Raw genomic sequence first — 27,892 nt, 5'->3', positions numbered from 1 at the left:
TCATTTTATCACAAGATCTCAAAGAAAATTTGAAACCTACCTGCTAGCAACATGCTCAGCATTTGTCATAGCTGATGTCATGATTTCTGTGGTAAGGCTCTCAGCAAAGCTAATGCCATCTTGTCCAATTCCACTATCAGCTGCCAGACTGGTATTGCTCAGCTCTCTCTCTGCTTTTTCAATAGCTTCAGCAACTATCTTCTCTGCAAGCACTGCCCTTTTATCAAGATTAACATGAATCTGAGGCACATCAAGATGAAAAATTTTCGATTTCTGATGAATGCTACTAAGTTTTGAATGTGAGCCTGGCTTAGCACTTACACATGCACTCTGCTTTAAAAGGAGCTGAGAGGGACTTCTGCCACAACCATGGAGTTCCTTAAGGTCACAGTATCTGCAAGCTCCATTCATGAGTGGTGACAATTTTTCTGCATAAGTCAGTCTATCTGCTGATGTTGTGGTCTCTGGAATGTGGGAAACTGTAGGTCCTAAACTTAGCTCTAAAGTGTCATCCACTACTTTTCTAGCATACTGTTCTATAGCTTGAGCATTCTCTCCATGCCCATGTCCACTTAAGCTGCCTGTATTCTGGCAGAATCCATGGTTTTGCAAAGGTTGATGAGACTTCAAAAATTCTGGTTCAACAATATCCTCACCCCTGTCAAAACATGTAGATTTTTCAAAAAGAGAGGAATCTGTTGAGGATTGTGGCAAATCAACTGTAGGTGCTGTCAGCTGTTTCTTAACATCTCTTGTTATGATGCTAGCAAGAGAGGCTGAAAAACTGTACAGTCCAGAAAGTTCATTTCTACATGGATCCTGTGTCCTTTCACATGGTTGGTATTTGCAAAGATGGCCGCCGCTTCTTTTCCTTTGTCTTTTTTTATCTACTTCCTGGTGACGCTCTTTATTTGAGAACATCAACAGTTCTTTGTTTATTTTCACAGAAGAGTTGTGCAAAGGAAACATTTTTGAACTGCACTTCAGTTTTACTGTCTTAGCTGCTTCTTGCACTCCGGACTTGACAGACCGATAGGCCAGTCTACTGGCATACTGATCCATGATTAGCTCACCATTGCCCCCTTCCTGTTTCAGCACTTGGATAACATGACCTGCATATTCATCTGTCACACTTTCACAACTGGGATACCTGTATGTCAGACCTGGCGTACAACTTGGTAATGAAAGAACAAACTGATCTACTTCTCTTGGATGAGTGACATTCTCCACACCCAGCTTCTCTTCTGCTTTATCTCGGCCAGCATCAACATGACAACTGTTCCTCTCCTGCCTGAAAAGCATACAACATCTAGCTTTTGCAATGTTCTCAGCTTCTGCAATGACATCAGCTGCCATGTCACTTGCAAAGCTGCATGTCTGCATGTTTTCCTCCGAGTGATTTAAAGAAGCAGGCAGCACACTTCTTTGACTCTGCACATTTAAGTGAGGGTTTTGAACCTTGGCTTCTCGAGTCACCTCATGATCTAAATGGGAGGCTGCCATTTCAGTTGCAAGAGAAATGATGTGTGTAGCTAATGCTTCTGCAAACTGAACTTTCTTCCCCGAGTACTCTGACTTCACATCCATTTCGGGGTGCTCTTCACCTTCACTGCTTTCAACTTCTTCTGACAGAGATCGCATGAGTTTCAACATGAACTCTTCCTTTTCTATAGTATTTTGTTCGTTCTCCGACAAACTACCAACAGAGGAGTTGTGAGGTGTAGAAGGTGGTGTTGCAGGTGCAAATTCTTTGGCTAACTCCCCCTTGAGCTGTTTGGTTAACTTTTTGATGTCCCATTCAGAACTAGTCTGGGATGGTACTAAAGGAGTTGATGGAGGAGTATCAGGTATCACATTTTTGTCTCTGATTTTCTGTTTATCTTCCACATGTAAACCATCTGCACAGGTAAGCACTGCAGATGATAAAGCATGTGAGTGACGGAAAGAGCTTTCCTGCCCAAAAGACAAAGGCTCAAGTGCAGTATTATTCAAATTATGCCTTTTCACTGGTTTATCCTTCACAAGTTCTTTCAAGTCAGATTTCTGACTTGTCATCACTGGACAAGGTGGCAGTGTCTCTGAAGAAAATCCCAAACCCACAGAATCTTTACATTCTGGAACACAATGCTTTCCGACCAAGAGTGAACAGTGAGGTAAGTGATCTGCAAAGTCAAGGAATTTGGGAGATTCCTCCAAGATCAATTGTGATTCTTCCCCAAGGACAGGCACACATTCCTTACTAACTGTTTTGTCATCTATATTTGGAAGCATTGATTTGCTTTTATCCAGGGAATGTTTAATAATAGACTTTGATAACTGCTCAGCAAACATGTCCTTACTGCTAGCTTTGCTCTGCTGTGGTGCTGCTTGGTCACAAAGGGAAAGAGGACAGGCTTTTCCCTTTGTTTTAGTTAAATAATCTCCCTGTGCATCAATAGTTTTTGTAGCTTTGAAGGTTGTCATGGACTCTAAGGTTTCATTGACTATTGTATGTACCATTGCTGCAGAAAAGTTGCTAATAATCACAGGGCCACTAGTTAATTCTGAAGGACTCTGTATGTCAGTTTCACCGTTGGTTGGTTTGAAGTCATACTGGTTACATGGATTGAGTACTGAAGGTAGAAGGGTACTGCTGGGACAATCCACTTCCTCTTCCCTGCTCTCTGTGGTGATGTGCTCTGGGGTAGAACCACCATTTGCTTTACGATGCTCAGATGACGGATGAGACTTGGACTGATACAAAGTCGATGAAATATGATAGGGGAGAAGGGCACTGCCTGCCAAGGGTACTGGTATGGAAGTGACAATTCCCGAAGTACAAAACAAGGCCTGCTGCACTGTGTACTCCTTCTTATGCTCCTGCACTGGTTTTGTCATCATAACTGCTTGGCTGCTAAAGGATGAGGAAAATGTGCAGGTCTGTGTAGGTGGCACTACACTTTCTGCACTCACATACTTGACATTACCCATAGAAATATTAGCTGCTGCCTCCGTTGTGAAGGTCACATCAGTCTGTGACAGCTCTATGAATGCTTCTTGTATTACAGATTCAGACAAATCTTTGGCATAGGACTTCACGACTTTGTCTTCAAAGTCAAAGGACGGGCAGTGCTGAGATGCAGGTGTTGGAGGACATGAAAACTGACACACTTCCATGATGCCTTCAAAAACAAGCTCTTCTGCAAGGTCCGCAGCAAATCTAGCGACTGTGTTTGTAAACATCTGCTTTTTCACATACTGTAAATCTTTCAAGGCATTTGATAAGGCTTCACTCACCAAAAGACTAGCCAGGCTACCAATGGCTCGTTCTTTCAGTGAAAATGCACACTGCCTTCTAAGTTCATTAAATGCCATCTGAAAAACAGATGATGTCAATTTGACAGCTAAGTGGCACAATGCATTGGTACACGAAGAAACTCCTTTCTGTAAGTCTTTAAACGCACTGCCAAAACTTTTTCCTACAAGATCTGCTGCAAACTTCTGAACGCTGTCTGTAATCATTGAAGATTTATTTTCACATTTACTTTTTTGATCAGAATTTCCATGTTTAAAAGCTACAGTATAATTTTCTCCCCTTTTAATACTATTAATATCTGACATTGTATTTGCACACTGAGTATGAAGAACTGAGCCTAGTACTTCACATGACAGATTATTTGCATAATCTTCATAAGTGCAATAAATAGGATCCTGATTTTCATTAATCCTATCTCTACCAATATCTGTTTGGCAAAAGCATTCAGCTGGAGTACAGCTTCCAGGGGGACTAAAAGCAGAGGCTCGAATAGGGCTGAACAAGCCACTGTCTTCTGACGCCATCACTGGACGAGGGGAATCTGGAGCATCACACAGGTGACCATATGGAGATTCAGGTTTTCGTGGAGTTGGCTTTCTAACATTAGCTGGAAGAGCTGGACGCTCAAACTTGAACTTTTGAGGATTCATGCAAGATTTTTCATGTTTGTGCCCTATCTTCTGCGATGACTTCCCTATGCCAGGATCTTTCACAAACGGACAAGAAGTCTCTAAAGTTTGTTCTAGTTCATCAAACTGATCAAAGCTATCAAAAAACTCACTCACTTCCGAGTCTGAATCCTCTACATCATCTTTTGTCACAGGGATTTCGGGCAGCTCAAGTTTTGCTTTTAAACTTTTTTGGTATCCCTCTTCATCCAAAAAAATTACAGGACTTGGGCTTGAGCACTCAGACTCTGAGGAGTGGGCAGGAGAAGAAGGAAAGAGTATCTCCTGTGTGTCCCTGCCTTTATCTGAAGCACTGGGTGACCTGTAGAGACTCCTTTGGGTCCAGGGCTCTGAAACTGATGTTGTAACCGATGTTTTCACAGATGTTTCTTTGCATCCCAGAACATGTACTGAAGATGAAGGCTTAGCCAATGATTTCTGTGGTCCATAACTGACCAGCACTTTAAAATCATGGGTTTCTAAATGGTGACCAGAAGTAGTCTGAGAGGCAGCATCACATCGGCTCCTTAATGTAGCAATATTTATTTCTAAGGGAAAACAATAAAATTCTTACATTATTCTAGAAAACTTGTTTTAAAAAACTGACATTAAATACAAAATATTTACATCACGTTTCCTATACTATGGTATTTAACAGAAATTTCATTCCCAGTAACACCCAGAAGCAAATGCACCTTTTACTAAAACAAACCCATTTTGCCCTGTATCTTCAAATATATGACCTTTGGAAAGCTCAGTGAGTTGCCATTTATGTTAGAAAAATTACTAGTGACTGCCAGCTAACTGTTTTGACACTTGAACACAAGAAAGTTCCAGATACTAGGTTATGAGCTAAACAAGGCTTAAACAATAAGAGCAGTAAATTAAAATATACCTAATAATGAACCTAAATATCCCAGGAAAATTATTCCTCTGTAATAAGAAAAATTATTAAAATGTTTAAACTGGATCAAATTTCAAAACAAATTTCAACTGTTAAGTCTCCTTTAAATCTTCAAAACGGAACTTTCAACTTCAATCTTTTAGGACAAAGTCTAGTAAAGGGCACACACCATCATTATACAGCTTTGTACTCTCCTCCTCCTCTAACTGCTCAAAAGCAGTGACAAAGTCATCCTCTATGGAAGACACAGACTGGTTCGTATCATCATCATCTTCATCAGTGGTCTCAAGGCGATGCTTCTGATGCAAGTGGGTGTCCAGGGTGTGTCTTATACCAGCAGCATATTTACTTAGGAGACTAAAGATAAAATCAATTCTGAGTCCTGGTAATGTAGGTGACACTCTCATGACACAAAGCATTCCAGAATGATGACTCTTGGGAGAGATGAAAGGAGATAAAATCAGTTTTAAGTTTAAATATAAAACATTACCTGGAAGTGAAGCCAAGAAATAAGCCAGGGGGCAGGGGCAGGCAAGAAACGCATGCATCCTGAAAGGTTCCTTCATTCTATAATGTTTAATGATTTTAAGTATTTAATTTTCCTGAAGTTATCAAAAGAATATTTATTTTTATTTAAATCTCACTTTAACCTTTTTTCCTTATCAATCTTTTTTTCTCCCATGTATTCAAATTCTTCCCAATTTATCTCCTTAAATGTTATAGAACCTACTATCAATCTAGTCTCTTAGGCAATTATTGTTTTCTATATTACCGTATATGTTTGTAATGTGTCGTTCTCAATCATTTACCAAACACACCCACTACATTGTGAATGCTTGAGAATAGGAACAAGGATCTATTTTACTTGTTATTCTATTGTCCTATAGCTCCCAGCCATATCACCTTCCCTCCTACCAAAAAAGAACTATCCTTATCTTTTAACGTATTTCTCTGGTATTAAAACTTCCAGTCATACTTCTAGCTTGGATTAAAAGCACAAGTCATTAGTTTTCCCTATGCACACTGTATTTTTAAATGCAAACATTGACAAGTGATTTGTTTTCAAAAAGGGGAAACCAAATGTAACAGCTAATCACCCTTTATGTCCCAGCAAAAAAAGCAAGTTATATGTGAGTGAACCACATGATCCAAAAAACAAGGTGTAATTCTAATAACTAGATCTCAAGATGAACAAAGCAGCATTTTATAGCTGGAGTAAGTCCTCCAAATTATAAACCTAGTCATGCCAGGCGGTGGTGGCGCACACCTTTAATCCCAGCACTTGGGAGGCAGAGCCAGGCGAATCTCTGTGAGTTCGAGGCCAGCCTGGGCTACCAAGTGAGTCCCAGGAAAGGCGCAAAGCTACACAGAGAAACCCTGTCTCGAAAAACCAAAAAATAAATAAATAAACCTAGTCATACAATTTTAAATGTCATACTTCCTAAGATGCAAAGCATTTTTCTTCCACACTTTATCAAAAATACTTCTAATGAACTAAAGACTGTCTTAGGAAAACAACATCATTGTCCATTTTACATGGAAAATCTTTAACCAGAAAGTTAATTGAAGTCCATTTGCTAGAACATGCAGCATGAAACCCATGTAAATATGGAATAGCCATAAAGCAGGAGCAATCACTCCAGCTATACAAAGAAATCTGAACAGTAACATTTCACTAAAAAATTAATGTGTGCTTGCATAACACTGATAGAACTTCACAGGTGGGAAGTTAGTTTGTAAGCCATGATCAAAATGATTCTATGCTTCAAAGCTGACAACGCTCTGTTAGACTTATCAATATCATTTTCTTGAGACTGAATTAAAATAACAAGAAAAGCGTCAACACTTACAAGTTTACTATTACTGAGCAAATATAGTAAAAACCTAAAAAAAAAAACTGATTAGAAATGATCCATCAGTTACCTGATTTAGAGGACTATTGCTTACATCTGGCGATTTACTGATATCCTTCATACAAATGATTTCATTTTCACTTAGACTGCAGAAATGGAGCGAATTCAGAAGGTCTGGAAGTTCCAGTGAAACTGCAGCTAGATCCTAATTTTAAATAGTAACAGTGACAGTAATGAGTAGCATTATAGAGTAACACTGTCAAGGTGTTCACAATGTTGTCCATATCAAAAAAACCATAAAACTTGTCAATAAACCAATTCCTAACAGCTCACATATACAGTTTATCTACAGATAGTCATTTTTAACTCAAAAATAGAGCAAACTAAAGTTATTTAGTACTGGTTTATAGCCTTTCAAGCATATTACTGCTGAGCTACCTGATCAGTTTTAACAGGGCACCTCACATATCTACGACCATTAGCATACAACTGTTTTTAGCAACTGTCATCCACAAATCCTCTGGCTGTCATCCACAAATCCTCTGGCTTGACTATGGAGTTTTTCATAAAGAATTCTTAACTACTGAACACCCTTCTTCAGAGTTTTAACTCTGTAAAATACAAGTCCATTTTCTTATGAAGGTTTTGTAGTGAGCCTTCAAAGATTTAGGAAATTAAAGGAAAACTGTCTTTCTTTTTCATTTCCTCTTTTTTTTTTTTTTTTTTTTAAAGTAACTACTTTTTCCAGTTCAAGAATCACTCAAGTCTTTGCCCCACAGAGAGTAGAGGCTTTGTAAGTGTGGTCTTCATCTGTAGCTCCTGGGGACCGACAGAATACTTTACAAGTCTGTACTTTTTGTTCTAATTTTGAGACAGTCGCACTCTGCAGCTCCTCAGGCTGGTCTGGACTCTAACTCACAGTGACACTCTTGCACCAGGCTTGCACAGTCTGTTATACACTGTATGCTGTTCTGAAGAGTGTGCCCTATCTGTTGCTTTTGTCCAAGGTATTGCCTTCCAGCTAAGAAAATCCAGACAGTCTAGAGTTTGCAGGCATACTCACCAGAAGCACTAATGAAGAGTTACCAGTTTTCTTACAGCAGCACAAGGAAAAACTGTATTTACAGTGACCTGCGCAATTGTCAAGCTCCCCTTCATTGACCCCAACCTCAAGTACCAATCTCTCTATAAATGCCTAAATGAAACAGGCTATCAGCATGTGCACAAGTTTATAAATGTGTAAAAACTGAGACTTTAAAAATTTGATCTTTTATATTTAATTCTATTTCAATAAAAATACAAGAACTTTTACTGCTAAAGTCAAATTATGAAAACTATCAAAATATACAAATGGTACAAAAGATAATGGACAGAATCAAGAAAACAGCCTGTGGTTTAAAGCTTTCAGACAAATGATTTTTATAGTCAAACCTAAAGCATCTTTCCATAGCAAGAATTATTGTCAAAAGCCAGGCACGACAGCACACAGTTGTTATCCCTGCATGTGGGAAGTTGAAGTAGGAGGATTTCTACAAGTTCAAGGCCAGATCAAGGATATATGGCAAGACCTTATCTCAAAAATAACAAAAGAATCCTTAATAAAAATGTTGAAAGTGAAAATGTACAGATCACATTCAAAACATTGATCTCAAATGTCATTTTTGTTTTGGGGGAGACGGAGTGTAGAGTTCCTGGCTGGCCTGGAACACACTATACAGACCAGCCTGGCCCTAGGCTAGCCCTGAACTCAAAGATCAGCCTGCCTTTGCCTTCTGAGTTCTGGAAATAAAGGCATGCACCACCACGCCTAGTTTCAAATGTCATCTTTTAACTTTAAAAGATACCTTTAAATTATTGTAAATTTTAAGCATTAAAGTAAATTTTTCAGTCTCCAAAATTTTTTAGTCTCCCGAAGTCTTTGTGAATTCAATAAATTGACCACACCTGTATATGAGCAGCATCTGTTTCTTCATTAAAGCCCAGAAATGTGACCTGAATCAAAAAAAGAAAGAATGAAAGAAAGAAAAAGAAATCTCTAGTAATTTACTTTTTAAAGTCTTGTCTCGGAGTGTTGACTAAGCACAGGAAGCATGCGGAGTACATTGGGCAGGCAGTGTTTCCAGTGAGCAAGGTTTCCACCGCACTATAGCTCTTGAACCTCATCTAGCCCTCATCCACCTTTCCCTCGAGCAAACTCAACCAACTGTACCCTCAAAGCGTAGCTCAGCATCCCCACTGCCATGCCTTCTTCCCTCCACGACCACTGTACTTGTCACTGTCAGGCCACATGTCCAGTTTCCCCGGGTTAGGAGATGCCTGCAGCCTGCCCTCATTTTCATTCAAACCCATGGCCCCCTTCTAGGTCTAGCACATGCCCTGTCCATGACTGCTTCAGGCTCCTGCAGCTGTATCCCCTTGATAGGACTCTTCCTCAGACTTCTAGGCCTGCCTCCTCTTCACTCCTGCTGCAGCAGCCTTCTCAGAGACCTTCCTTGTGTAGATATCCCAGGCTCCTTCCTCACTGGATGTGAGTCTACCAACATTCTCTCAACACCCTCCTTCTTCTCCCTACCCAAGTTCACAGATTTCAAATTTCTATGGCCTCTCTAATGGCGGGAGGAAATACATTATTAAGTAAAAAGTACAAATTATAAAAAAATATGTAATATGCCCATAACTTCTTCCTTATTCTTAAATTATTGAATACTGAATTGAAAGGCACTGCACCAAACTAGTCATCAGTGATTAACTGGAAGTTTCTTTCATATGACCTTACTTTCCTTACTTCTGTCCTCTGTACTCTTCTTCCTAACTCACAGGATAAACAATAGTCACTTTCTTTTTAAAATTTCCAGTACTCGAATTTTTCTACAAAGAATATAGACTGAAAAGTTCTTTCTTAAATTTATATTTATGTCCTTGTCATCATACTAGCACCTTTCCTTTTGGAAAAAAAAAATAGTGAATTATCTACCAAGTAAGTGCTGTGTCTAGAAACACAAAATATTTAAATAATAGCAATAAACAAACTGGGGGAAAGTGGGATGGTTAAAATATAAGACTACACTGAAGACCCTGATTCCTTTCTGATAACTCAGAAGCTAATCAGAATCTAAAATTATCCTGGTACTTTAATTAATTATAGCTACTAATTCAATGGAGTGTTAGGCACCCTCTAGAGATCTGGCAAACTGTTAACCTGTAGAAGCCTATCTCTCATAACATTTGCAGGCAATATAGCTTCCCTCCCTAAAACATGGGCACTTATTTCTTTCCTTTTTTCAAACAGATACTTATGTTCCTAGATTTTACACAATCACATAAAAGCATGTAATTTTCTATTAAGTGAAAGAAGTAAAGTTGTCTAGAGGAATGGGATTAACAGAAAAGAAGAAATGTAAAGAGAGAAGGTGTGAGTATTAGGGTATAGGGGAACAGATGTGATATATAATATATACCTGTAAGAAAACTTAAACAACAACAACAAATTTTTAAGTCAGCCACTGCCAAGCTGCAACAGTATTTGAGACTCAGAAATATTTGCCTTAAAATAAACCAGTACACTGGGAAAAGGAAAAAAAACAAAAACTCAGGTATTTGAGATATCCATACCCTAAAGTGGGACAGAAATCTCTTCTTTCAAGTTTCCTTGCTGAACACAAAAGAGAAAAACAGCTGTCACTGAGTTCTGGAGATACCAAGGGAGTCAGTCTACTTCTGGGTGACAAGAAAGACTCATGAAGGAACAGGCTGGGAACATGGGCATGGGAACAACCAGGGAATAAGGGCTTCAAAACTGAGGGTGGGAGGGCACCAGAGACTTCTCACACATGGCAACAACTGAGTGGATTAAGAGGGCTCTGACCTACTTAAATAAAGTGAAAGAGCGAGGCAAGGAAGATAAATAAAGTGCCACAATTAGCCAGTCCATAAGTGGGGAGAGTCAGGTGACAGAACACTCCTCACCTAACAGGTTCATTCCTCTTTCTAGGGAATGACATCAGGTAAAGAATCCCTCAGAAATAGGAACCTCCCACTACCAAGTAAGAAAACAAAACTCATTTCAGCCAGGCAGTACTGGCGCACGCCTTTAATCCCAGCACTCCAGATCTCTGAGCTCAAGGCCAGCCTGATTTACAAAGTAAGTTCCAGGACTCTTACACAAAGAAACCCTATCTTGAAAAAAACCAAAAAACAAACAAACAACAACAACAACAACAAAAAACCCTCATTGCAAAAGTCTGAGCACCAATTTTTAGGCTGTGGATTAGATTGCAAATGGATCCATATCTGCCGCCATGCACAAAACTCAAGTCCAAGTGGATCAAAGGCTTCAACATAAATCCAGTTACACTGAACTTGATAGAAGAGAAAGTAGAAAGTAGTCTGGAACGAACTGGCACAGGAGACCACTTCCTAAATATAACACCAGTAGCACAGACACTCAGAGTGACAATTAATAAATGGGACCTCCTGAAACTGAGAAGTTTTTGTGGAGCAAAGGACATGGTCAATAAGACCAAATGACAGCCTACAGAATGGGAAAAGATCTTCACCAACCCTATATCTGACAGAGGGCTGATCTCCAAAATATATAAAGAACTCAAAAAGCTAGACATCAAAATACTGAACGATCCAATTAAAAAATGGGCTACAGAGCTTAACAGAGAATTCTCAACAGAAGAATCTCAAATGGCTGAAAGGCATTTAAGGAATTGTCAACATCCTTAGTTATCAGGGAAATGCAAATCAAAACAACTCTGAGATACCATCTTACACCTGTCAGAATGGCTAAGATCAAAAACACTGAAGACAGCTTATGTTGGAGAGGATGTGGAACAAGGGGAACACTCCTCCATTGTTGGTGGGAATGCAAACTTGTACAGCCACTCTGGAAATCAGTATGGCGGTTTCTCAGAGAATTGAGAATAAGTCTTCCTCAAGACCCAGTTATACCACTCTTGGGCATATACCCAAGGAATGCTCAATCTTACCACAAGGACACATGCTCAACTATGTTCATATCAGCATTATTCGTAATAGCAAGAACCTGGAAACAACCTAGATGCCCCTCAACTGAAGAATGGATAAAGAAAATATGGCACATATACACAATGGAGTACTACTCAGCATTAAAAAATAATGATATCATGAAATTTGCAGGCAAATGGATGGAACTAGAAAATATCATCTTGAGTGAGGTAACCCAGACTCAGAAGGACAAACATAGTATGTACTCACTCCTAAGTGGATACTAAATGTGAGGGAAGGGATGGCCAGACTACAACCCACAACTCCAGAGAGGCTAGCTAACAGGGAAAGACCCTAGGAAAGACACACGGATGGCTCTGTGAAGGAGAAGTGGATGAGATCTACATGAATGGACTGGGTGTGGGGGCGTGGCAGAGGGTGAGGAGTGGGGGATGAGAACATAGGGAAATGGGAGGGTCAAGCTGGAACAGGGACAAAGTCGGAGGGCAGGGAGAAAGATACCATGATAGATGAGGACATCATGGGAATAGGAAGAGGGAGGGTGCTGGGGAGGCTGTCAGGAATCTACAAGGTTGACTCAACCTTGGTCTGCTGGCAGTAGTCCAGAGGGTGCCTGGACCAGTCCTCTCTGGTGACCAGCCTAGCAAATAACCTAGCTGTCGTCATAGAGCCTTTGTCCAGTGACTGATGGCCAGGCACCAGGCTGAGCTCCGGGAATCCAATTGATGAGAGAGAGGAGGGATTCTGAAGGCGGGGGTCATCGAGATCATGATGGGAGGACGTGCAGAGATGACCAGCACACTAGTGGAAGCCCATGAACTGTGGATTGGTGGCTGTGGAGTCCCCATGGGACCGGACTAAGCCCTCTGGATATGGAAGATGGTTGTTTGGCTTGAACTGTTTTGGGGGCACCCAGGCAGGGGGATCGGGATCGGTCCCAGGTCTATGGGCAGGCTTCTGGAACCCGGTACCTGTGGTGTGACACCTTGCACAGCCTTGGTGCAGTGGGAAGGGGCTGGGACCTGCCTAGGCTCAGTGTGCTGGGCTCTGCTGACTCCCCATGGGAGACCTCGATTTGGGGGATGAGGGGTGGCTTGGGAAAGAGGCTAGAGGGTGGGAGGAGGGAAGAGGGGGGAATCTGTGGATAGTATGTGGAGTGAGTAGAAAACTTCTTAATAAAGAAAAAACAAAAACAAAAAAAAACCACCTCATTTCAAATCTGAGCACCAATTTTAGGCTGTGAAGACCTAATATCACTTTTTTTTCTGATCTGGGGTACTAAATCTAGGCTTTGCACAAGCTAGGCAAATGATCTATCTACCCCTAAGCTATACTCTTAGCCTCAATACCACATTTCTTAATTTGTAATATGCATGTGATGATGGTACACATTTAAAGAATATCAGCCCTTTTAATAACAATAAATTCAAACAGAGATGAAAACATTGGAGATATATATATATCTATATCTATATCTATATATATATATATATATATATCTCACATTCTCAAGTGGTAAGTATCTTAATCCCAAAGACAAACTTACCACCACTTTAAACTTTAAAACAAAACAATAAAATAGTTAAGAAAAGAAATTAAAAAGGGACCACATGAAATAAGTATATTTTTTCATGTTTCAGGATAAAAGAAACTTAGTATTAAAGTAGCAGCCATTGAATTAGCTCTACCTGGCCAATGAGAGGCCAGTAACACTTGTGCACTTACAAACAGGCTGATAATAGTCAGCCAATGATGTTAGTTACAATTTAAAACATGCATTTCTTTTTAAATAACATTTTTATTAATTATTTAAGAATTTCACACAATGTATTTTGATCTTATTCACCCTCCTCAACTTATCCCAGATTCACCACAACTCCCCTACCCACCCAACCTTGTGTTCTCTTTAAAAAAAAAAAAATCAGGTCCAATTTGTGTTGCAAATACTCTCCAGTATGAGGCTTGCATTGGAGCATGGTCAACCTATCAGGTCACACCCTCAAAGAAACCAACTGTCTTCCAATACCTATATTAGTACTATGTACTGATTTTTTTTAAATCTGCAGTCCTACAAAGGTGCATGAGAACACAGTGTGCTTGACTAGGAAAGGTTCAAAAGTCACACGTCAAACCTCAGTTAAATGGGAGTGTTCATCCTGGTTTAAACAGTCTCCTCCTGATACACTGCATAGCTCCTTCTCACTCTGCAATAAAGACTTGACAGACTGGAACACATCTTCACTGAAGCTCTGGGGAATAAACAAATCAGACACGTGAATTCTAAGACATGTAAAAGAGCTTACAGACACTGAGTTTTACATAGCTACTTATTCTCCAATTAATTCATTTGGCACTTTTTTTACATTATTTGCTGGACTCAGTTCAGCTAAGAAAAAAGTCAAGTTACTCAAAGACCATACAGGCCTTACGCTCCAGATTTACTTACACTTACCTTACACTAAAATTAACAAATTGCCTATCTTATTTCCAAGTCACTAGCAGAACAAAACAACTCATATAATAAGTGAGATGATATAGGAGATAGAAAATAGCACATTAGCATCCATGATTCTTCCCTTGAGAGACAAAGAAAAAAGACAGTAGCTAAAAATAAGATTTTTCCAGAGGTCTTAAGGCAGCTCTATGATGAAAACAAGGGAAAAGATTCCAAGTCTGTGAAAGGCAGTTGTCACAAATGCAGAGGACCTGAGGAAGGAAGAGGACACGGAGGAAATAATGAACACTACAGTCAGACCGAAAGGCAACACTCAATTCCCCCTGCCGCCGTTATTCCTCTGCTGGTATGTAACCTGCTCCTCTAGTCTGTGGGAACTTACTCAGCAGTCCTGTCCACAGAAACCCTATCCATGCCAAGACTGAAGATTTTCCCATCCCTTAGTCTACTCTTCTCCTGTACTGTTTGCAGATTAAGGTCATTTGACCTATGTCATAGCATATTATGATTATAATATTCATGTTTATCTTTTCTACCTACTGAACCAAATCGTGGAAACTATATTCCATTCACTTTATCTCCTCACATTTTACATGAAGTCAACAAACAGTTGCTAACTATAAAAAAATTCATGAAATACAAATCTATAATCTAAAAGATAATACTATTCAAGAATTCAAGAAAAAAGTACGTAATGTTAAATTTCAATCTCACCTATCACTAAGAGCCCAAATTTCTTTAAATATATATACATATACTACCTTTTCCACTGAAGGGGCTTGGAAGCAATGACCCCCAAGTAGCAATGAGCAGATCCCATACTCAGATTTTGGTTTCTAAATACCAATCATCAATTAAAATACCCAGAGCTCCTCAAAAAAATGTTGATTCCAGATCCTAGACAGAGAACATACAAAAGAGGCTATACCATCTAACTGTGTCAGACTACAGGGAGTACTCACAGACTAATTGGGTAATTTCAAAGGAACACAGAGTTCAGTGTATTGACCAGGAATCCCCACTGGCTAAATCTGGAATAATCAGGGCATCAAAAACAGAAATGGTAATGTACTGTAACTCCTGCATTCAATTATACAGCATTCTTCTTTACCTATTATCACTAGTTGACAAATATGGACAAACTGATTCCATTAGAAAATCCTCTTTGTAACTCTCAACATAATTACTGATTTGGAAAGAATTATTAATATATCCTAAATCTACTGGGTTAAAAGCTTTTGGGAGACAGGCTACTCACATTTCTCAAACTATCACCACATAGCTTCCTTGCTAAGCATTTAATCAAATTTATTCTGCATTTATATTGTTGACAACAGATGGTTACAATCCTGACCACTTCCTCAAAAACATCAACAATACGCTTCTCCTGACCTGACAGAGAGCAATGAAAAAACGAAGCCTTTGAGGTATTCCTGATGAAGAGAACTACACTGAAAACCGACTTGGAATGTTCTACTGGACAACTACCTCGGATCTTTCCAAAAATGTGGTATATCTAAACCAACGGAATGGTCTAGAACGGTGATAATCAAAATACTCAAATGCATTATGTGAAAAACCTTGAGTAGACTCTAGGTAAGAAACAAGAAGTTACAAGGATATTTGAGACAACTGGGGGGAATTTATCAGACTAAACGTCAGATGAAGTTACAGACAAATGGTTTTCTTAGGAGTGGTAATCACATTAACATATAAAACAAGCTCCAAAAGGCATTTTCCACACAATTATAAAGAGAAATGTGAGGTATGCCCAGAGAAGAGAACGGGTATGGCAAGATGCTAACAGAAAGTGAATCAAGTAGAAGAGATATGAGTTGCTTATTGTTCTGAGGTTTTTTTCACAACTGTTCAGTAGGCCTTAAAACAACCAATATTTAGTTTTGTTTTCATTAATAAATAGAGGTTTTCACACTGATTTGTGAACACAAAAAGGAAAGAATACAAATATGAGCTTGAACTATCAATATAAACTCAAGAGTTTATAAGGAAAAAAAACCTGTGAATCCAGAGGAATATAAATAAATAATAAATAAGTGAGGGTAAATAATGTACTTGCCACCATAGAAAACGAGTATTATATAAATCATAAAGGTCATAAAGCTGACAATTGGTAATTAAAAGGCTTTTACCCATCTTCATCCACCTTAAGTGAATTATCTTCTCACTTTATAAGCATTATCAAAAGAGAGAAGAGTTATCAAAATAAAAAAGGAAAACACCTTCATGAACTCAAAGATGGTCTTCATGGGCAAGGTCAACAGTGTCATGAAAAGAGGCTGAAGTCCAGGCACTGTTAACAGACAACATCCTGTAGTTCCCTTTCTTCTTCCTCTAGTGATGACCCAAAGTTATAGCAAAGACAAAAAATCAAAGTCAAGATACAGACTAACCAAACTGTTTTAGGAGGAGTATGAGGTTCTCCCTCAGATGAGAAATAATGACCAAGTCTGCTGTAGAGTAGGCTTGTATCCTAGCTACTTGGGAGGACAAGGCAGGACCAGTGGCAAGCTCAAGTCCTGTCTGGCATATAAAGCTACTTCAAAGCAAGCCTAACTAATGTACTGAGACCTTCTAGCAAAATTAAAAACCCAAAAGGTAGGAAGAGGATGTGAAGCAGGGCTAGGAATACAGCTCAGTGATAGAGCAATTTATCTAGCATGTACAAGGTCTTGGGTTCAATCCACAGCACCATACACACAGAAAAGTAATTTTTCATTTGCTCACTAATTATTCAACATCTAGCAGAGCCCTGACATACAATAAGCACTTAAATTCATTATGGTGAATCAATGAGTGATTAATATTTCTTATATACCTTTAAGGTAGAGCTAAATGTATGTAAGATAGTTAGCTAAAAAAAAACAGATGGAAAATGTCTGTGAAGAAATGGGGAGGAGGAATTGTGCTCTGAGAAATAAGATTTCAGAGACTAACATTATAATCATGACTTCACATCACTACTTTCAAATACATTCATCTTCACAGTATTTTAATGCTGTAAGTTAAATACTAAGATTCATTTAAAAACTATGAAAGAACCCACATATTTTTTTAATTTCCACTGAAAGGAACCTAATACTCTGGACTTACTTTTCGGACAGATGCTTTATTCTTTATGTAACTGTTCCTGAAAGGCTGGAAAGCCGCCATAATGGTATTACTGTAGTATGTAATCGCTGAAGAGTAAATCCACAAAACACCTAAAGGAGACATATTAAAAGAAAACAACTTATTTACTAATCAGTGATTCAAGCAAGCAAGCATTTTATTCTAAATAATTTCTTTAAATGTATGCATTTAAAGAAAAATATGAACAAAAATACTGAGACTATATAGCAACCACATATATATATATATACACACACACACACATACATACATATATATATATATATATTATGTGGAGGGAGGAGTAAAAAAAGAGGTGAAAATGGATACCCTAATGAGATATAAAAGTATTACAAAATCCTTTTAGGCTCACAATTATAGTTTGCTATTACATTCAATCTCACTGCCCCTCTTAACTGCAAAATCTCAACAAAGATTGCTGGGAATCTTTATAAACTTGGACCCTGTCACAAAGAATCCACTCTCATAGCCCAAGTCACTCATCTATCCCTGCAGCAACACTAAACGCTGCAGGCATTATTACCTCTTCAACAGAAGGTTTTAAAACTACACAAATGCGAATGTGAAATTTGTACTTATACTATAAAATTACAGATAGACAAAATGAAAATCCTTATCCGGAAGTTTAAGAGTATACCAATGACTGGAGTTCAGAAAAGGATTAGAAGAATTACACACCTCACACACAAAACTCTCAACCTAATACTGAACTTTTTAATGATGCTTTCATAAAAACTTTTGGGGACTTCAGCCAACTAAGAACATCAAGCAGCCAGTCAATGCTGCATCTGAGTGTAGAATGCTGTCCAGTCATTTAAGGTCTACTTGTGTCACACACTAAGGACACTGAGAAAATAATGGTCCTATAGGATTCAAAGACTCATAGGGAAATGCTAGATTACAGTAAAGGGTAGAAGCTAAGAACTGAATTGTAAATAACAAAAAACAAAACATTAAAGCAATAAATGTTTAAGGAAAGCTTACTTAAGTTTCAGTATCTTCAGTTAATCAAGCCCATCTCTTTAAGGCATGCCTATTTGAGGTTTCTAAGTCATTCACCTCAGCACAACTTCATTCTAGTTCCCTCCCCAGATTCTAAAAAGACTAAATTTTAATATCGTTCTAATTTCATCTTCTATTTTTATACTTTTACTACAGAGATAAAACTGAGGTGTGAGTGTATGTCACACATTATCTCTCTTAGACACTGTCTTATTGCTGTAAAGAGACACCATCACCACTGTTATAAAAGAAAGCATTCCATTGAGGGCTTGCTTACAGTTTCAGAGATTTAGTCCATGGCAGTTTCAGAGATTTAGTCCATCATGGCAGGGAGCACAGACACGCCACTTTGTATTTAACTTAATTCACATACCTACCAAAAGACTACCTGTACAATGTAAAAGAGAATCAGCATGGAATTACATGGCACTGTTCTGAGGAAAACAAACAAACAAACAAACAAAAGACCTTTGGAAATGCAAAGACAGGTAGAAGACTAAGAAAAACAGCAAGGGAGGGTTACTCTAGTTTACAGCTGCACAAGAGCAAACATAAATACTGTCATAACAATCTTCACACTCAACACCTGCTTATGCCCTCTTCTGGATGAAGAGAGAAGAATTCTAAGCAAGGAATCAGAGGATAGTAAAGAAATAAGAGGGAACTTAGTTGATATGATTGAGACGTGATGAGAGACAAGACAAGCAGAAAGCAAATAGCTGGAAGTGGAGTGGTTAGAACTCAGGCAAGAAACAGGAAATAAAAGCACTGCTAGTAAAGTAAATCTCTTGAAGAACGGCACAAAAGCAGCGTACATCAGGTAAAAGATTTAATAAACAACTGTACATACATATTTAGAAGAAAAAAGTCACATAATTCATAAAGAGATATAAAAACAATCAGAGAAACAACTATAAAACACAGAACAGAGATGCAGGGTGCTGAACAAAAACACACACCTCTGACTCTGCGACGTCACCTCTCAAAACCTCCCTGCATACCTGCTTCCACAAAATTCACAAAATAGTGCACGACTAGTCAGTGAACCAAAGATAAAAACTAAAAGTAATCTACCAAAGATAAAAACTAAAAGTTCCTTCATTTAAAGAAATTCACTTATTACCCAGCTGTGGGAAATGATGGGGTTGAATAATACACATGAGTGAAGAAGCAGATTTCAGAATGCTGCAAATGACCTGAAATTAAAAGGCAGCTGCACAAGCCTAGGAAAGGTCTTGAAAAGATGATTTTTTTTAATGTTACAAAATGTCATCTATCTGATTTTATGGGAAGATGATAAATTATCAAGAAAAATAAGGCCAGTTCCAACATACATGCATTATCTCGTTCAGTATAAAATCTGTAACTGTGTGTGCATAAATGTAAATACACACACACAGTAGATACATTACAGATAGTGGTTTTATCATGAATAATTATCTTGTATTTTTCTAGATGCACATAAATTCTTAATGATTAAAAAACCACAACTTCCCAAGCCTTCTTACCTCACCTCTAGCTTAAGAACTGTTCAACTCAACACCATCTATAACTTGACCTTTTTTATAATCAGAGGACTCAGGCATAAACACCTGCCCAACAGTAAATGCAACCATGACTCATCCTCCACACTAGCTCTCAAATCACAACCTATAAATCAGGTTATTTCTAAAGCCACATACTTAGAAGATCCAGTTTCATCAATACTATTTTTTCCTTAATCCTTGTCCTCACGTTTTCTTCCTATTTAGTTTTCCAAAGGTACATTACCTGTGGTTTGAACCACACAATGAAGTTCCTAATGTAGAGTTTCACTTCAGTCCTATGCTTTAGTTTCAATTCCTCTTATCTAAATGCTCTACTAGACATTTACAATTAAGCATCTCTGCTAGGTTTTGGATATGACCTGTCCCCAGAGGCTTACGTCCTAGAGAGTTGGTCATCAGTATGGTAGAGACAGTGGAACACTGAAGATGTGTGACTCTGGGGATCTCTAAGCCCTGGAGGCACAGCCTTCACAAATAAATTACTGTTGCTCCATGGCAGTTCTAACTCCCATGGGACTAGATTAAGCACTCCATGAGCTGGTCTAAAGCAGCTCCTTCCAGCTCTCTGGCTTCCAGTCCCACCATTCAATCTCTTCCTCTACACACACACTTGGGCCATGGTGTTACCTACTATGTTGTGATTCATCTAGAAAGCCCTGACTAGAGGCTGAAAAGTTGGACCTGCTCAATCTGGGACTTTGAGTCTGTAAATTTTCAAGCTAAATAAATCTACTCTCTCTAGAAAATAACTCACCTCAAGTATTTTGTTACAGCAACACAAAACAGATTAAGCCAAGTATAGTTACTATAAAAATAAGTATGTTTAAGCCAGGTGTGGTGGCACACGCCTTTGATCCCAGCACTCTAATACAGAGAGGCAGGCGCACCTCTGAGTTTGAAGCCACCCTGGTCTATAGAAGGAGCTCTGGGACAGCCAGGACTACACAGAGAAATCCTGTCTCGAAGGAAAAAAAGTATGCTTAAAACTTGAATAAAACTTCTCTAAACCCTCTCCATTCTATTTAATTAAAAGCCAGCAAACCAACACCACATAGTCAACCACAAATTTCCTCAATCCATTCTGGTGATCACAGCTCCTAAATGCCCAACTCCTGATGTTAGGCTCTAAAACTACTCCTTAGCTAACCTACGTAGACTCACTCTTCGTGCACCTTCAAGGATCTCTGAGGAAAGCCTGACTCCTCTCTCATCTTTCCGTGCCCCTTTCCCAACATTTAACATCTCCTTTATGCTTCCCAAGTGGTTTGTCCCTTAATTTTCAGGTGCCACTGTTTGCACACATCTCTTTTGTGAGCTCAAGGAGCTCAAATTTGTATTTGAACATGGCAGGATTCAAACACTTGCTAAATAAAAAGTAAACTTATGATTGCCACACATGTAATCTTAGGTTCAGGGCTGAGACAGGACTAAGAGGTCAACGCTGGTCTAAGCAAGACTCTCAAAATATATTTTAACACATACCAAATGGCCAAGTGTTAAAAATTAACTTTCCATTGGACTACAACAAAACAGTACAACATACATAGGAAACACTGGTTTTCAAACATCAGACAACAGCAATGCAGGGTGTAACTGATACCTCATAAAGGAAACATTGCCTGCCAGCTACTTTCAGGTCACAACACAGGACAGCAAAGCCAGGCAGTCTGGCAGTCACAGTGAGTTTTGGAGACAAAGCTCATTCATACTATAGGTCAGAGTATTAAAGGAGAATGCAATGACAGGGTTTGGAACAGTTCACACTCTCACTAAGCAGAATAGGGAAAAGCAGTCCTTATTGTGACCCATCAGGAACAGACAGTTCCCACCTAGGGAATCCAAGCATCACCACTAACAAAACAACCCCATGGAGTCCAAATAATCTAACTGTACTCCAACCACAGCCAGCTCTCTGGAAAAGTACACACCAAGCAGGCAATAACAAAAAACTCTCTATGGGCAGACAATAAAAGATGAGCATGCAAAGGAGGAAAATCTGTCCCTGACTGGGAGGGAAAAAGGCAAAAAGTCAAGTGCAGACCTAGAAGTAATGCACTGAAAAAACTAACAGAGCTGAGAATCCGAGCAGAAAGACATTGTGAAACCACAGTGTGATGGTGTGTGATGGCTCATCTTGGTTGTCATCTGGCAATGCAAACCCAAGCAGCTGGGCACACCTGTGAGGGGTTCTCTTGTTTGGATCATTTGAGGTGAGAAGACTCACCTTAAATCCAGATCATGTGAGGTCAGAAAACCCACCCTAAATCTGGGCCACACCTTCTAATTGCAGCCTACATAAAAGGACATGGAAGAAGAAAGCTTTTGGTTTTTGTCTGCTTGCTCTCACTCTCACTCGCAAGTTCATCTATCCTGGGGCTGAGGCATTTCCTCACTGGTATTAAGAACCTAATTCTTCAGGATTCCAGTATAGACAGAAGACTAGCCAAGACACTGGGCATCATGGACTGAACAACTACCAGATTTTGAGCCTTTCTGTTAGGACAGCCACTGTTGGACTAGCTAGTCCACAGCATGTAAGTTACTCTAATAAATCCTCTTTTAATATACATAAATACATTCAATCAGTTCTGCTCCTCTACAGAATCCCGACCAATACACTGTGCTCCATACATCTAAGGGTGACTAATACACTGTGCTCCATACATCTAAGGGTGAAGAAAACATGATCATAATAAAGGAAGAAACACAAGCTCCAAAGACTAAAACAGAACTTCCAAGAATGCATGAAGGGGAATCCTGCAGGTGGGTAGATTAAGCAGGTAGGAGGGCGTGGGGAGATGGGAGAGAGTAAGAGGTAAAGGATCAACAAAAACCAAGGATTATGAAAGGCCATACACATGCCTAATCACCACTTGGTGAGCTAACTTAGAAAAAAAACGAACAACTAAGTATGAAGAGGTAGCCTGCGCAGGTTATTAAAAGTCCAGTGCCAGGGGTGGGATACCTCCTTATGGGCTGTTAGTCAGGGAGGTCCCGAAGGCCCCCAAAACAATACAGGCAACTGCCACCTCCAGTGGCTGTCCACCAGAACTAGACAGTAGAACCTATTACTGAAGACACCACATGGTCTGATCACAGGAACTTACATAGACGCTTCCTGTTGGGGAATATTATTTTAAGGTGTGTTACTTTTGTTTATGTTGCATTTGTTTGACTCTGTGAAGCTGTGTTACTGTGGCTGTCTAAAACACGTGATGGTCCAATAAAGAGCTGAACGGCCAATAGTGAGGCAGGAGAGAGAGATAGGCAGGGCTGGCAGGAAGAATGAATGTATAGAAGGAGAAATCTGGGAGGAGAAAAAAAAAAAAGATGGAGTGAAAAAAAAATTGAGGAACCAGAGGAGGAGAACATCAGGGACCAGCCACCCAGCTCCACAGCAAGCCACAGAATAAAAGTAAGATTTACAGAAGTTAGAGAACTGGAAAAGCCCAGAGGCAAAAGGTAGATGGGATAATTTAAGTTAAGAAAAGCTGGCTAGAAACTAAGCCAAGCTAAGGCCACACATTCATAATTAAGAATAAGCCTCCATGTGTGATTTATTTGGGAGCCAGGTGGCAGGCCCCCCAAAAAGAGCAAAAACAAACAACCACAGCTTCCTCCCTGGTTGGTAGCCCTCATAGTGCTGGAAAGTGCTATGCAGGTTGCTGGGGGTAGACTGTCATCAACAGGCTTATTTATCTATACTATATCACTAACTTGCCAGGTAAGATGTGCCCACTGATGGAAATCAAGGCAAACTATGGCAGTAACCAATGGCTTTCTAATTAGAACAAGAGGGCGTTCACATTTAGTACCGCAAACTGGTAAAAGGCCCCCATGGCTGGGAGGTCACAGGCCCTAGTGAGGTAACTACAGCTGTAGCTTTACTGAATGACACATGCCCACCAAATTATCTTCTAAATTACTGTTTAGCTCCATAGATCAATGCTGCTGTCAACTTTGATTAGACCAGTTCTTTTTGCAATGGGCAGTGGTAAATACAGACTAAATCAGAGCCAGTGATGAGAATAACTGACCAGTGAAGGCTCAGGAGACCTGCATTATCCATCTAACTCAGGGAACATCGCAGAATGGGGATAGGGTGGAATGCTGTGTTCCCTGCATGACTTGGCATGGCACACCTGAATTCAAAGCAGCTGCAATCACCTATACAAGACCGGGCCTATTAACATCTGTCTCAATTTAAAGGTAGTTAAAAGTAACTGTGGAGTAGAGCCCCATGTGTTCCCCCCCTACCACTACCAACCATCTACAAACAGTTAATCAGTACTAAGGGAGAGAGATTTCCTTTAGTGGTACAGCCACTAGTGAGGTGCTATACTCCTAAAAATAACCCCTCACCTACATTATTTAAGCAATTCTACTGAGACTCACTGGGTCACCAAAAAAAAAAGAAATCATCAAAGTAGAAAGAGACTAGTTGGAAAGAGGAAGGGGGCTGCCAAGAGGAGGAAGACACAATAAGGCAATGGGAGTGAATATGATTAACACATTATATTCACGGACAAAACTGTTCTGACACTATGTATAAGTCCTGTATTAATAAAAACAAGGGAAGTATTTTTAAAATGAAAAACATGCTAGATGCAGTAACAGCAGACTACTGAACACTGAAGTGAAACTGTAGATAATATAATACAAACTATGAAGGCAAAACACAGGAATTTAAAAACAGGCAATCCCACAACATCAGAACTTATTAAGCATTGTTTTAAATATATATACATATATGGGTACTTGGTGACTCAAAAGTCAGGGGACAGAACCAAAAAAAGGAAGGCAAAATGGTCCAGAACTGGTCCAGAATGTACCAAATTTGATGAAAACAGTGATAGGTCAAAAAAAAAAATCTAATAAATATTAAGAAGAAAAACATTAAAAAAAACCCCACTAAAGTGAAACACAACCAAATTGCTAGAAAGCAAAGAAAATCTTGCCCGCCATCAGGAAGGGCGAGCCCCAGTGCAGTGAGGAGGACAGCAGACCTGACACAGAGGCAGCCTGAAGCCGGGCCATGATCATCAGCGCTGACAACTCAGAGGGAAAGGGTTAACAGCCACACATGATAAAAAATATCTTTCGGAGCCGGGCGGTGGTGGCACACGCCTTTAATCCCAGCACTTGGGAGGCAGAGGCAGGCAGATCTCTGTGAGTTCAAGGCCAGCCTGGTCTCCAAAGTGAGTTCCAGGAAAGGCGCAAAGCTACACAGAGAAACGCTGTCTCAAAAAAAAAAAAAAAAAAAAAAAATCTTTCAAAAATTAAGACAAAATCAAGTTCTTGTCACTAATCACGGCTGTGGGGATCTATCCCCAGCTGATCATATGAGAATAACTATGAAAAGAAATTCTTCAAGCAAACAAAAACAGTAACAGATGGAACCTGGACCTACCAAAGTAACAATGAATGCCTGAAACGGTAACACACTTCTGATAGAAGAAAAGTTCCTCAGTTCGTAGCCGCTTTTAAAAAACAACTTTAAAAACAGCAATTGATTAGACACAGAAGTGAGATGCACGACAAAAAGAACAAAAGATTTGGTGGGTAAGCAGTGAATAAAGTGAATAAGACATCAGTCATTAGATGTCTACGTTACGTATGAAATGGTACTGTGAGAAGGCTGTGCTGAGCTAAAGCTATAAACCCCACAGTGACCACTAGGACACAAAACAGAATTCACACTAATAATGAGCAGTGGGATACCAGTTGATGCCATCCTCTCATGGTGGAGACAGAGGCTAAGGCTCACCCTCACAGTGAACTGTGACAATAGTATGTACGGCAAGGCAGGATGATTTAGATTTACTAAATCTAAAAATACCACAGCTATCCTAACTGCCTTCCAAAACAATAGCCAGTTATATTAAGAAGAATGAGCATTCCTAACAATGACTAAGACACTTGCTTTCTGATAGTTTCTTGCTTTTTACATTTTATTCCTAAGTCAGCCCATTCTTCCATTGTACAAGATACATTTCGTTCTTGCCTCCAAAAGGTTCTCATTCCCAGCACTACTGGTCAGGCCAGTCTTTGTTTAAGGGTGAATCTGTTGTCCATTGGATGCTAGCAGTACCTACCTAACTGTGAAAATCAACTCTCCAAAAGTCATCACTCGTACCTGGTAGAGCAAAGCTAACTTTAGCACTAACTTGGTACTCGGTATTACAATTAAATGCACACAAGTCTACACCCTGGGTTAACTCGAAGTACCAGCAACATTCAACTGCCATTCCCGAAGTGTCTAAGTAACAGTGGCTAAGACACAACAGCAGAAAACCTTGCGCTCAAGAGTTCACTTACAATCAAGGCCCGGCTTGGTTATCTCTCCACACCCCTCAAAGGCCTTATCAAAAACAAAACTTTTATGTACTGAACTGTAAGGTGAAATTTCAAGCACATGAGATTGAGGGACATGTGCTAACAAGTGACATAATCCAGTAAAGAGCAGAGTCACCTAGGAAAGAACTGTCTGAAGTTAACTGATATTTGTTTTCTTAAACAGCCATAGAAAAATGTCACTGGTCTTTCAACCACATTCCATGTTTGGCCTCTCTTCTAAAGTATGTCTGAGCCCAGCCAGTCATTGGTATTTCAAGTATCAGCATGGGCCTTATTGACAGATACTAAGTATGAACTGTTTGCTAATGATTTCAAAATCCCTCTACAGCAACTGTAAATACAACTTCAAAAAGAAATACATGTGGCCATACTGTCAGGACCATAAAGTCATGTTCTTAATATTATACATAACCCTCTCAAGATTATTTCTACACAAAAGCATGTTAGATTTTAACCTGGAGAACATACTGTCATGACCATAAAGTCATGTTCTCAGTGTTATGCATAACCCTCTACAAGGTTATTTCTAAACAAAAGCATGTTAGAATTTTAACCTGGAGAACAAATTTCTCTTTATCGGGGCACCTGCAACTCCTGGACTCTTTAACAGTATGTTACTGAAAAGCACTGATACAGAAAGACTCTGTCCCAGGCTGCCAGGAGCAAAAATATGTGAATAGATGTGTTCTGCAAAAGATGTGGTGCTTGGCTCATAGAAACCCCATAAGCCTACACAGAGGCTATTCACTGATAGGATATAGAAGTAATAATTAGGAATAAAGAGTGTGAAACACGAAGTTAAGGTTTCCAGCTTAGAAAAGCAGAAGGTATAGCCTTCACCAATTATGCAATAATCAGAACATGGTGCTTTACGTCAGTATGGTACTATCCAAAAAGCAACTAATAACACAGGTTTAGTTAATATCAAACCTGGAAACGTTACGCTAAGAGTCATCCATATATCCGGAGTTTAAAGCTCACCAGGAGAGTAGGAGAGAATATAAGATTAACCAAGAATCTAAAGGAATAATCACCATCAATGGTTCTGGGCTGGTAAAAAGGGGGAGAAGAACGGGGGGGGGGGGGGGGGGGGGGACCACAACTGTGTGGAATCTAAAACACAAACTATTTCTTAAAAACCATTTTAAAAAATAATTCTAAATATGTTCTAAGACTGAGGAGGAAAATGATTACTCTCATCTCTGAACACTTCAGAAGCCCAATCCAGTCAGCAACAGACACTAGCCATCATACTTCTGCAACATACCTACCATTTGCCATCTAGAAAGAAATTAATAGGTTTACACATGTGAATCCACAATTCTCATATTATCATTATGCCCATCATGCAAAGTGTTAACCTGTCCAACCTTACAAACTAGGAGAATCTGTCCTGAAAAAAGGACCACTGAATCTCTACCTAGCTGAGACCAAGTGCAATGCAGTGCTTGGGGAAGAACTCAAGATACTACAGTACACCAAGGGACCTACCATTTCCTCCTGGTCTATAGGCCTTCCCTGTCTTAAAGACCTTGCTGTAGCAGTCTGAAAAGTTGGAAGTCCTAAAAACTACCAGGCACACCTATAGCTCCCCACCTACCCTCGTCTTCCTACCCAAACCCACAACTAACTTGACTGGAACTGGAAAACTGGTGACCACAACATTCAC

The 27,892-nt window shown here is 39.5% G+C and overlaps 1 protein-coding gene across 3 annotated transcripts in view; it reads right to left on the bottom strand.

The window, feature by feature from the left end:
* Akap11 (A-kinase anchoring protein 11) overlaps positions 1–27,892 on the bottom strand; it is a 45,371-nt gene that overhangs the window by 15,143 nt on the left and 2,336 nt on the right. For all 3 annotated transcript variants that reach the window (XM_059273294.1, XM_059273295.1, XM_059273296.1), the window contains exons 2-7: positions 17,279–17,388; positions 13,845–13,961; positions 8,665–8,712; positions 6,791–6,925; positions 5,037–5,301; positions 41–4,511 (exon numbers count right to left, since the gene is read on the bottom strand). In XM_059273294.1, coding sequence (XP_059129277.1) covers positions 41–4,511; positions 5,037–5,301; positions 6,791–6,925; positions 8,665–8,712; positions 13,845–13,961; positions 17,279–17,338 — 5,096 coding nt within the window. In that variant the 5' untranslated portion in view covers positions 17,339–17,388. The remainder of the gene's footprint in view (positions 1–40; positions 4,512–5,036; positions 5,302–6,790; positions 6,926–8,664; positions 8,713–13,844; positions 13,962–17,278; positions 17,389–27,892) is intronic.

Source organism: Peromyscus eremicus, chromosome 9 (assembly GCF_949786415.1).
Source record: "Peromyscus eremicus chromosome 9, PerEre_H2_v1, whole genome shotgun sequence".
NCBI lineage: Eukaryota > Metazoa > Chordata > Mammalia > Rodentia > Cricetidae > Peromyscus > Peromyscus eremicus.
Note: the sequence above shows the minus strand (reverse complement) of the source record. Positions and strands in the feature narration are given on the sequence as shown.